The sequence below is a fragment of the Cervus canadensis genome, chromosome 18, assembly GCF_019320065.1.
Source record: "Cervus canadensis isolate Bull #8, Minnesota chromosome 18, ASM1932006v1, whole genome shotgun sequence".
Taxonomy (NCBI): Eukaryota; Metazoa; Chordata; class Mammalia; order Artiodactyla; family Cervidae; genus Cervus; species Cervus canadensis.
This window is the reverse complement of record NC_057403.1, coordinates 11,131,642-11,144,152: the sequence shown is the minus strand read 5'-3', so window position 1 is coordinate 11,144,152 and position 12,511 is coordinate 11,131,642. Positions and strand designations below refer to the sequence as shown.

Here is a 12,511-nt window from a genome sequence, read left to right as displayed (position 1 = left end):
TTATTCATATGTTATCTTGCCCCTAGGACTAGACCACCTGGTTTCTCAGAGCTGATCAGCGTTGCCAGCCTCCTCACCCCCGCCGTGCTGTGGCACCACTGGACAGGGAGGAGGCGGGGCCAGGATGGTCTCTCTGCAGGCATGATGGGGTTGGGACTGCCCCAGATGCAGCAACATGCTGGGTCATGGAATTTGTGGAGCCAGAGCACTTCTCTATGGCTGGGGTGTCTAGTGAGCCTGCTCATCGGATACCAGCAGCTGCTGAAGCACTCATTCTGCATGGCCTCCCGGCCAGGAGGAAACACGCTCACTCCTACTAAACAGAGTCCAGGCTCCTCCAACCTATCCCACCATGTCTCCAACCAGTCAAGGAGGCTTGCCTCCACCACTGGACCACCAGGGGAGTCCGTGAGGGTGTTTAGATGGAGAAGGAGACAGAAAGGTCACAGAGAGGAATGGGGTTGGAGGAGTGTGAGGTGGTAAGGTGAGGAACAGGCACAGCAAGTGACTGTCTGCTACTTGTGATTCCCCAGCAACAGAGGAGTATCTGGGAATCCATCCCAGGTTACCCGGTTCGGGCCATAGGGAATCTGATCACTGCACTCCTTGTCCTATCCAATCCACTCGGGAACTCAAAGAACATCTTGGGCATCCTTACACCCTCTGTCTCCCTCCCCCAAAGAGCCCTAGTCATACCACAACCCCACGCTGATGGACACCCCTTTCTTTTCACTGAAAACAAATACTGATGGCTGTCATGTGAATAACCCCATTTATCTACCTGAACTGCCCTGTGCTCAGAATTTATTGTTCTTCCAACTTGTGGAGGGAGGGGTTTGCCCCTCAGGTTAAGTTTCCACAAGGGCACCCAGATGCCCGCCTCTAATGAGGGCGTCCTCTACACTGACAGGTGCACTGCTTCTCTTCTGCACTTCTCTGCATGGACTCCACCAGCTGTGGCGCAGCCACACCACTGTCTGCATCTCCACCAGGGACTCCAGCTCCACTGCGCCCAGTTTGCATTTCGTTGCAGACACCTTCCTTTTTCTGAAGTTGTTCAAAGGGACAGCAGCAACAAACATGCTAGCCCCACACCGTCTTCAGTGTCCCCGGAGATTTGACACTGGCCACAGCCATAGGCCGTGATTTGCTCTCAAGGTCCCGCCCATCTTCCTCAAGAACCTAATTCAAGATGTGCCTGTATCCACTCTCCTGGTGACTAACCCAAGTGTCATGAGTGACCCTGAAGGACTAGGAGTCACCACTGTGGTTCTCTCCCTTTCTCCAAAGCTCTTCTTCCTAACGCCCTCACCCATCATCCCATTGCTCCTCCTACCCAGTAGAAAAACATAACTCACCAAATGATTATTAATAACCAGCAGGAAGTGCCAACATCTTCTGGGGACCCATCCTTGACAAACTTTAGTCCAAATGCTAAGGGTTGAAGAATGACACCTCCCATAATGCCTGTAAAACCCAACCCCAAGTCCTTGTGAAACAAAGCTGCTCACAGCTGTGAATCTTCACCTGTAACACACTTGTGACCCAGTCCCTCAACTAAACAACATCAGTGCATCATCAAAAGTGCAGTGATGTAGGAGAGCTTGTTCTTTCCAAGCCTGTCTGCACTCACCTTATCACACAGGATCCAGAAGAACTGTGTGAGTGTTTGTGGCCCACACACCACAATGTGTGGGGTGTCTGTATCACATGCATGGCCCCAAATCTCCCTGGAGTGTTTGTGAATTCCGTACCTACACCTGCTGTGCTGGGTCAGCACGTCCCACTGTATTTCCCCAACAAGGTCTCACTTCTGTCACACATCCTTTGTGCTATGGCACATGAGTTAGTAGATCCAGGCTGCATTGAGGTGTGAGCATTCAAACTCAGTCACACTGTATCCCAGGCTGTGCTGATATACACTGATATTTAGAATTCTTTCTTCTGTTAGTTATTGGAGTTATGAAAAGGCTTCTTTTATTTTAGAAATGCATTCTAACAAGTTATGAATTGAAAGACACGATACCTGGGATTATAAAACTTAAAAACGACTAAATAAATCATGACACACAAACACAAAAAAATGTGTATTAATAGGATAAATGATATAAGATACAGGAAGGGTCCAACACAGTCATTCCATCTGTACATATATTTGAAAATAGTCATTACTAAACTAGAATATACTCTTGCACCAGTGATTACAATGTTGAAGATAAATTTTATTTTTTTTTCCCCACCCCCCAATGTTGAAGATAAATTTTAAATGGCAGAAGGAAACTGGTTTGAAGGATGTACACAAGTATGTCTCAATGTACATTCTAAATATGTAAAACTTAAATCAAATATACATTCAGTAAACTATTTAAAAAACAATTTAGCAAAAACTATCCATAATCATTTTACTATGGTTTACTGGCTACATTCCTAAAATATTTTGTGGCTACTGGGCCTGTAAGGGGGAAAAACCATACAATGGTGGGCTACTGGCAGTGCTTCCCAACTCCATTTCAGTGACATTATGTTCACAATTTGACACTGGTAATTGTATGAACATTTACACCAGAGAAATTAGCAAACACTGTGAAACAGGGCTTGATTTAATTACAGTGTAATTAAATGTCTGAACTTAAGAATAGGTAATATATGTTAATAAAGCAGACTTATCAAAAACATATATGATGTATGTGGCAATTACATTACAAATAGTTTAAACATTGAGAACATAAACTTCCAATATTCTGAACTAGAATTCCATGCAGGAAAAAAGTCACTCATATTATTGGTGAAATTTAACAGTTATTTTTGTTGTTTCTTTCCTTTCCTTCTTGTCAAATAAGATAAAATAGCCAAATCTCAGAAGACAAAGATGCGCAAAAATATGAATAGAAAGTTTACCAAACAGAACACACAGGTGAAAAACAGACACATGAAAAACAAAAACTGATCATCAAGAACCCTGAGTAGGGAATTTGCCAGCAGTCTAGTGGTGAGGATTCCACACGTCCACATCACGGGACACAGTTTAGATTTCTGGACAGGGGGATTCCATAGACACATGGCACAGTCAAGAAAAAATTCCTGAGAAAAATGCAATTAAATCATAATGATGTTTTTATACAGAGGTTTTAGTCTTCATGGGAAGAGTCAACCCTGATTTCAGTGTTAGCTTTTAAGCTAGGTTGATCAAGTGTGCACCCAGGGAGGGAGGACAAGTTCTTACATATAATCATGAGTTACATTTCTCTGGAGGAGTGGGAGAAGAGAGGTGATGGTTAGAGGGGTAAAGGAAAAGAGCCTTGGAGACCATGCCATATGAGGGCCACACTGGAAGGCCTTCAGTGTACCTCACACTGCCCAAAACAGTGAGCACGTCAACCATAAAACAGGGCAACAGGGACATCTTAAGGTGGGTATATAAAGAAGATGGACAGGACCCTGGAAACCAATCACTGCATATAGCGGTGAAGTCAGTGTCAAACCCGGGGCAATAACAACGAGGCAGTCCAGAGGCCCTGGCTTACTGCTGCTGTCTTGGAGAACTTCCAAAGCGGGATGGTGTTAGTAGGGTATGTGCAAGGGTGGAAATGAAGCTGGGGCCCCTGATGTCAATGCACGCTTCAGGTGTGCCTAACTCATGGTCAGAACATAGGAAATGGATGGAGTGCCTGCTCTGAGGGGAAGAGAAGCCAGTGGACATGTGCAGTGTAACCACTCTCATGAAAGGTGTGGCGGTAGTGAGCTCCTCTGGAAGTCCCCCTGCCTCTCAGAGCTGGGCAGCCCTTCCTTCTCAAAAGACAATGATAAAAACTGAATCACAGCATTGGTTCGGATGGGTAGATAAATGGAGTCATCCACAGAAAAGTAATCAATGCTGATTCCAGAGAAAACATAATCCTCTGCAATCAGCATGAGGCTGGGGTATAAGCAGGGCTCATGGGGTGGTGCACTGTGTGTGTGTGTAGCAGGGTGGCAGAAGGGTAAGGATGGACAAGATGTTCTTCAAGTCCCCAAACCTGGGGTGAACGGTGAGCGGACTCACCAGAAACTATACCAGGCAACCTGGCATGAAATCCCAGATCCCTGTCCATCCTAAGGAGATCACAAACAGGTGATTCAGCATCTCTAGGCCTCAGTTTCCTCTCTAAAAAGGGTCCATTTGCTCCAGAGGTTCTTCCCACTGTTACCACCTCAAACTTCTTCAGCATCACTGCCAGAAATATTTGCAATATTCATAAAGCCATTTCTCCAGTGTGATCTCGCTGATATTTAATCATGCAGCACCTTCGGGTGAAAGATTTAACATATTCCTGGCACTCGCAAGGCTTTTCTCTAGTATGAACTTTCCAATGGATAAAGAAGCACTGTTTTTGCTGAACAGTTTTCCCACATTCACTGCACTCATAGGCCTTTTCCAGTGTGAACTCTGTGATGATCATAGAGATGTGTTTGAGTAGTAAAAGATCGGCCACATTCAGTGCACTTATAAGGTCTTTCTCCAGTGTGAACTCTATGATGACGAAGAAGGCTCGAGCTATTAGAAAAATACTTCCCACATTCACTGCACTTATAAGGCCTTTCTCCAGTGTGAACTCTTTGATGATCACGAAGGGTCCACAGAGCAGTAAAATTTTTCCCACATTCACTGCACTCATAAGGTTTTTCTCCATTGTGAACTCTCTGATGATACCGGAGGCTACTCGACCCAACAAAAGATTTTCCACATTCACTGCACTCATATGGGTTTTCTCCATTGTGCACTCTCTGATGACAAAGAAGGCTTGAGGTACTAGTAAAACATTTCCCACATTCACTGCACTTAAAAGGCCTTTCTCCAATGTGAACTTTCCAATGAGTACAAAGTTTTGACCTACTTGTAAAAGATTTCCCACATTTATTGCACTCATAAGGCTTTTCTCCAGTATGAACATTCATATGGGCACTAAGATGTACCTTTTGGCTAAAAAACTTGCCACATGCACTGCACTTAAAAGGTCTTTCTCCACTGTGAATTCTCTGATGATTAGAAAGGGTTGACTGAGTTGTGAATGATTTTGCACATTCACTGCACTCATAAGGCCTTTCTCCAGTGTGAACTCTCTGATGATAGCGAAGGCCGGACCTACTGGTAAAAGATTTCCAACATTTATTGCACTCATAAGACCTTTCTTCAGTGTGAACTCTCCGATGATGACGAAGACTGGAGCTACTAGTGAAAGATTTCTCACATTTATTGCACACAAAAGGCTTTTCTCCAGAGTGAATGTTCTTATGGTCTCTGAGATGCTCATTCCGGCTAAACAATTTACCACATTCACTGCACTCACAAGGCTTTTCTCCAGTGTGAACTCTCTGATGATGACAAAGGCTTGACCTAGCAGGAAAAGATTTCCCACATTCACTGCACTTATAAGGCTTTTCTCCAGTGTGAAGTCTCAGGTGGTAAGAGAGGGTCGACCTATTAGCAAGAGATTTCCCACATTCAGGGCACTCATAAGGCCTTTCTCCAGTGTGAACTCTGTGATGTGCAAGGCAACTGGATTTATAGGCAAAAAATTTTTCACACTGGCTGCATTTGTAAGCCTTTTCTCCAGTGTGAACTTGCACATGCTGAATAAGATTACTTCTTTGGGTGCCAGCTTTCTCACGTTTGTTTACCTCACAAAATGCCTCACTAATGAGGACTCTCTCATCCTCTACAAGTATGTCTGTGTGGCTGGAAACTATCTTACCTTCTCCCAAACTGTGATGACTTTCTCCACTGTGAAAAACAACCTCACACTCCTTACTGTTGTTCAGTTTCTTCCCAGTATTAGTGGCCTGTGGCTGAACTCCCATGATGGCCATGAAGTCATTCCCAATCTCCAAGTTGGTAGAGAAATTTCCTGCTGGGTGAACTGTGCAGGTCTGCAAGAACGAGGGTCTCTCAGTATTACATAGGAAAGGATTCTCTCTAACATACTGCTTCTGGTGCTGTTGAATGTTAGCAGTGAAATAGAATTCCTTCCCACAGGCCACACATGTGTATACTTTCTGCTCCCCATTTGTTCCTTGCTCTTCAGACAAGTGCAAAATGTCTCTCAAGACTGGGATGCACATCTTACAAGGTTGAGTCTTCTCAGGCGACAAACATGCCCTGGGAGTGCGAAACTGTGACACTCTTGCAGATTTGCTCTGTTCAGGTGGTGTCTCTTCATCCTGGACTCCACGCCAAGAACCTGAAAACAAACAAGTGATGGTGAAGATCCAGTTGACTTTATTGGAGTGAATGCCACCATCACAATTGTACGTTTGGCACATGAAAGAAGCAGTCGATGGAATCATGTTCACGATATGAAGTTGGAGTCACATTGAGGAAGCAGCTGCTCTCACCAAGCACAGGACATGTGACTGGATGTGACCCAAGGTGAAAGGCATGCTGTATAATTCACTCCTCTGTCAATGGCTTTTACCAGGACCACATCCTCTGGTGACCTGTGCAGAAGTATACCGTACATCTTGTATATCTGAAAATCTGGGTGGAACAGGTAGCTGGTGTTCAAGAAACAGTAAAGCAAACACGCATGTTGCAAATGGCAAAATGGCCTTATTTTTTAGGGCTGAATAATATTCCATATATTCCACCTGTTTGTTATCCATTCATCCATCAATGAACACTCAGCTTGTTTCTATCACTTGGATAGTGTTAAAAATGCAACAATAAACATGGGGTACAGATACCTTTTTGATATGATGATTTCACTCCCTATGGATAAATACACAGAGTTGGGAATTGCTGGATCATACTGTAGTTCCTTATTTAATGTAAGGATTCTCCATGATCTACTCCATAGTGGTGGCAACAATGTACACACCTCCCAAGAGTGCACAAGGGGTTCCTTTTCCCCACATCTTAACCAACATCATTTCTTGTCTTTTTCATAACAGACATTAGAACAGGTGTGACATGGTATCTCACTGTCATTTTGATTGGCATTTTCTGACCATGTGTGATACTGAACTTTTTTTTTTAACATACAAGGTTCCCATTTGCATGACTCATTCAGAAAAATATCTTTTCAGATCTAACAGATAATACCTTGTTCAAACTGGTCCATGGCAATGAAAGCCTGGGGTTCTATTCAACTAAGCAACCATGGAACTTCAGTTACGATTTTTTTAATTATGTAGGAATTCCCTGGTGGGCCAGCAGTTATGATACCACACTTTCACTGCCAGGGGTCCAGGTTTGATCCCTGGTCAGGGAACTAAGACATTACAAGATGGAAATATATATATATATATATATATATCTCAAACTATCCATAAAGTCATATAATGTTATATAGAAGTGGTCTTAAATCAATTCTGAAAACATAATACAAACTTTAGCACAACTAAATAAAAAATGAAGAGAAGCAAATGGTGGTTAAGTTAACAAAGGAGAGAAAACAAAATCATACAAAATGCTCTATAAATACCCAAAAAGAAAGAATGGTAGACTAACACAGGAACAAAGAACAAGGATAATTTTATAAAATGATAACAAATATATTAGATATTTATCAAACTATATCAATATACTAAACATCGATACTCTCAATGTACCAATTAAGAGAAAGATCATCAGGGTGGATCCAGAAACAGGATTCAGTGATACGTTGTCTCTGAGAAACACACTATAGGACTTCCCTGGTGGTCCAGTGGTTAACTATTCGAAGTGCAACACAGGGGACACTGGTTCAATCCATGGTCAGGAGCCCACATGCCACAGCAACGAAGCCTGTGGGCCAAAATTAATGACTCTGCACACTCCAGAGCCTGTGCACCACAATGAAGACCCAGCACGGACTAAAAACATATTTAAATAAATAAAATTTTAAAACAAAACCCACTTTAAATAAAAACATGCATGTAACATTAAAGTAAAAGGATAGAGAGAGATTAACAGCATTCAAAATAAAAATGTTAGTAACTATATTAGTACCTAACCAGAGGCTTCCCAGGTCACTCAGTGGTAAAGAATCAGCCTGCCAATGTAGGACAAATGGGTTCAATCCTTGGTCCAGTAAGATCGCACATTCGGCAGGGCAACTAAGTCCACATGCCACAACTACTGAGACTGTGCTCTAGAGCCCAGGAGCTGTAACTACTGAAGACCAAATGCTTGAGAGCCTGTGCTAAAAAAAAAAAAAAGCCACCAAACCAGAAGTCTGTGTACCATAACTGGCAAGTAGCCCCTAGTCGCTGCAACTAGAGAAAAGCCTGAACAGCAATGAAGACCCAGCATAGTCAACTGTGTATCTGGACACCTATAGACTACAAGTCTACTCCATCTAACAGCAGAGTAGTCTTAAGCTGACATGGAAAATTTATAAAACAGAGCACATCCTGGGCCAGAAAAAAACACCTTAACAAATTTGAAACAAGAGAAATCAGACAATGTCTGTTCTCAGAGCATAGTGGAATCACACTAGAACCAGTAACAGCAAGATAGCTGAAAAATTGCACAACAATGAGAAATCAAACAACCCAAATAAAACATGGAGCAAACAAGAAATCACAAGGTAAATTTTTAAGTATCTTGAAATAAACACAACACTTCTCAAAATATGTGGACGCAGTGAAAGCAATGGTTATACAGCAATTTATAGTACTGAATGCATATATTAGAAAAAATTAAGATCTAAAAGCAATCACCTTAGAAAACTAGAAAAAAGAGAAAATTAAATCCAAAGGAGGAAGAAAAGATATCATTTAAGAAATCAACAAAGAAAAATAACAAAGTAAGCTGGTTCCTTAAAATGACCAATAAAATAAAAAATATTCTCATCAGGGTAATCACAAAAACAAGACAGGAAAAAAAAAAAAAAAAAGACAGGACATAAATTACTAATATCAAAAATAAAAGAGGACTTCCCCACTATTTCAATGGTAAAGTCTTTGTACTTTCACTGCAGGGGACAGCTTGATCTCTGGTTTGGAAACAAAGATCTCACATGCCTGGAGGTACAGCCAAAAGAAAACAAAGAGAGACAAAGAGAATGAAAGAGGAAAAACCACTACACGGAATGGACATTAAATGGTATAGTGAAATATACAGGCATCTCCAAGACCATAAATGTTATAACCTAAATGAAATGGATCAGTTTTTTGAAAGATACAGTCTACCAAAACCCACATAACAATACACAATCTAAATAGGTATACATCTGTTAAAGTAACTGAATCAATAAGGAGTAATCTTCCAAAACAGAATGCAACTTGCCTAGATTGGTTAACTGGTGAAATATGACAAACATTTCAGGAAGATATACAATTGTCTACAATTCTGTTCAGAAGACAGAAACAGAAGGACTGCTTCCTAACTAATTCTGTGAGGCCAACATTACTCTAATACCAAACCAAAAAGATGCAAAAAAATATATACACCAATATCTCTCATGAACATAAAGGCAAAATCACAAAGCATCAGTAAACTGATTCAAAAACTATATAAAGAGAATTACATATCATGACCATGTGGGATTCATGAAAGGCACCTAAGGTTTATTTCATACCATATTAAAAGTTACAGGAACCAAAACAGCATGCTAATAGCATAAAGACAGATATCTACTCCAGTGAAATAGACTTCAGATTATAAAGATCAACCCTCATAATGTATGACCCAATAATTACTGACAAGACGACCATTACTATTCAATAGAGTCTTCAACAAATAGTGTTGTAAAAACTGGGTAGCCACATGTACAAGAATGAAGTTAGAGTCCTACCTAATACCATATACAAAAAGGTATTCAAAATATATCAAAGGCCAAAATGTAAGAGCTGAAGTTACACAATTCCTAGGGGAAAAAACAGGGAAAACTTTAAAAATGTTAGATTCAGCCATGAATTCTGACAAGTGAAAGAACCACTCCACAGGACTGTGTTCTGGAAATTAGTTGGGTTAAAACTGAGAAGCATCTGATCTCACCAAGAGCAGGACAGAACTAGAGGTGGCTGAAGGTGAAAGGCGGCTTCTACAGTTCACTCCTCTGTCAATGATTTTTAACAGGAACACACTTCCTGGACCTGTGAAGAGGTAAGGAAGTATACCTCCCGAACTCAGAAACTCTGACTGCAATTTTTGTGTGTGTGTGATGAGAACTTTTAAGATCTACTACTTTGGCAATTTCTTTTTCTTTTATTTATTTATGGCTTCTCTTGGTCGTTGTTGCTGGTCTCAGGCTTTCTCTAGTTTTGGCAAGCAGGGGCTACTCTCTAGTTGCAATGCACAGGCTTCTTACTGCAGTGTCTTCTCTTGTTGCAGAGCACAGGCTCTAAGGCAGGAATGCTTCAGCAGTTGTAACAGGCAGACTCCGAAGTTGCAGCACATGAATTTAGTTGCTCCACAGCATATGGGATCTGCTTGCACCAGGGATCGAATCCCTGTTCCTGCACTGGCAGGCAGATTCTTAACCAGACCACCAGGAATGCTCTCAGGAAATTTCTAAATATTAAACAGAGTCTTGTTAACTAAAGTCACTAGGCTGTGCACTACATCCTCAGGATTTACCTTATAAACTAGAAGTGTGTAACTTCTGACATCCTTCACTCATTTCATCTATCTTCCTTACCCTGATCTGGCAATCACTAATCCTCTGTCTGTATCTGATTGGTGGTGGTGATGTTGATTTAAAGATTCAACATGTAGCGTAATCATTCAGTACAGGTAAACCTGGAACAGGGGTTCTAAAATGCTTGGGTCCACTTATACATGAATACTTTTCAATAAAAAACCACAGGATCAAATGTGCATATATATGCATATATATGTGTATCTGTGTATTATATAGAAATACATATTTTTTCAAACTACCCATGAAACCATATAGCATAAGGAAGCACTCAAATCATTTCTAAATACATAATGCAAATTTTAGCACAATTAAATAAAAAAAATGGAAGCAAATAGAGCTGATAAGCTAACAAAGGAGAGAAAATAAAATCATACAACCACTTGATTAACACCACAAAAAAGAGAGTGGTACACTAACGAAGGAACAGAGAACGAGGGCAGGGTTTTTTCCCTGGTGGCTCAGCGGTAAAGAATCTGCCGGTCAAGGAAGGAGACATGGGTTCAATCCTTGATCCCAGGAGAGCCCACATGCCACAGAGCAACTGAGTCCATGCACCACAACTATCGAGCCTGTGCTTTAAAGCCCTGAAGCAGCAACTACTGAAGTCAGTGCACGGTAGAACCCAAGCTTCACAACAGGGGAAGCCATGCCAATGAGAAGCCTGCACAACTAGAGAGTAGTCTGTTCTCTCTGCAAGCAGAGAAAGTCCAGGCAGCAACCAAGACCCAGCACAGCCAAAAAACGAAAATGAAAAAGAAAAAAATTAAAAGAAAGAAAAAGAACAAGGGCAATTTTAGAAAATAGTAACAAATATGTTAGCTATTAATCCAAGTATACATCAATATACTAAACATGGATATTCTCAGTACATCAATTAAAAGAGAGATTTCAGGATGGATCCAGAAGCAGAACTTAACCATATGTTGTCTTCAAGAAACCCACTTTAGGACTTGCCTGGTGGCCCAGTGGTTAAGAATCTGTCTTACAATACAGGGGACACTGGTTCAATCCATGATCAGGGAACTAACCCCACATGCTGTGGAGCAACTTAGTCATGTATGGTTTTTCCAGTAGTCATGGATGGATGTGAGAGTTGGACCATAAAGAAGGCTGAACATCAAAGAACTGATGCTTTTTGAGCTGTGGTGTTAGGGAAGACTCTTGAGAGTCCCTTGGACTGCAAGGAGATCCAACCATTCAGTCCTAAATATTCATTAGGACTGATGCTGAAGCTCCAATACTTTGGCCACCTGATGTGAAGAATCGACTAATTAGAAAAGATCCTGATGCTGAGAAAGACTGAAGGCAGGAGGAAAAGGGGACAAGAGGATGAGATGGTTGGATGGCATCACTGACTCTATGGATGTGACTCTGAGCAAGCTCCGAGAGATGGTGAAGGACAGGGAAGCCTGGAGTGCTGCATTCCATGGGGTCACAAAGAGTTGGATATGACTGAGCGACTGAACAACACTGGAAGAATAAAAAGGAAAACCGCTGAGGTAGGAGAGCTGAAAAACTACCTGTTGTGACAGAGGTGCTCAATCCTTAGGCAGGCAGAGGATCCAGGGCAGGAGGAAGGGCTTAAGAACATTTGTCTTTAATGATACTGATTACTGAAGTGTTTGCAAATGGTCTCAGACACCTAAAAGTCAACCCAAGTTGACATCCAGTGCAAACTGGAAGCAAATAAATATTATCCTAATGCTTCTGAAAGGCATGCAGCCTGAAGTGTTAAAGCTATTTTGGGGAATTCCCTGGTGGTTCAGCAATTAGGACTTGGTGTTTCCTGCCATGTGTCTGGGTTCAAGCGCTGGTCCAAAAAATAACATCCAGTAAGTGCCCTTGTGTAGCCAGGGGAAAAAGTCATTTTGTAACCTTTGGCCAGGGACACTAAAAATGTCAGACAG

General features: G+C 41.6%; 1 protein-coding gene across 6 annotated transcripts in view; it reads right to left on the bottom strand.

Annotated features, from left to right (window-relative positions):
* Positions 1-2,068: 2,068 nt before the first annotated feature.
* The window catches only part of LOC122421102 (zinc finger protein 211-like), a 50,725-nt gene continuing 40,282 nt past the window's right edge, over positions 2,069-12,511 (bottom strand). For all 6 annotated transcript variants that reach the window (XM_043436900.1, XM_043436897.1, XM_043436903.1 and 3 more), the window contains one exon: positions 2,069-6,218. In XM_043436900.1, coding sequence (XP_043292835.1) covers positions 4,402-6,218 — 1,817 coding nt within the window. In that variant the 3' untranslated portion in view covers positions 2,069-4,401. The remainder of the gene's footprint in view (positions 6,219-12,511) is intronic.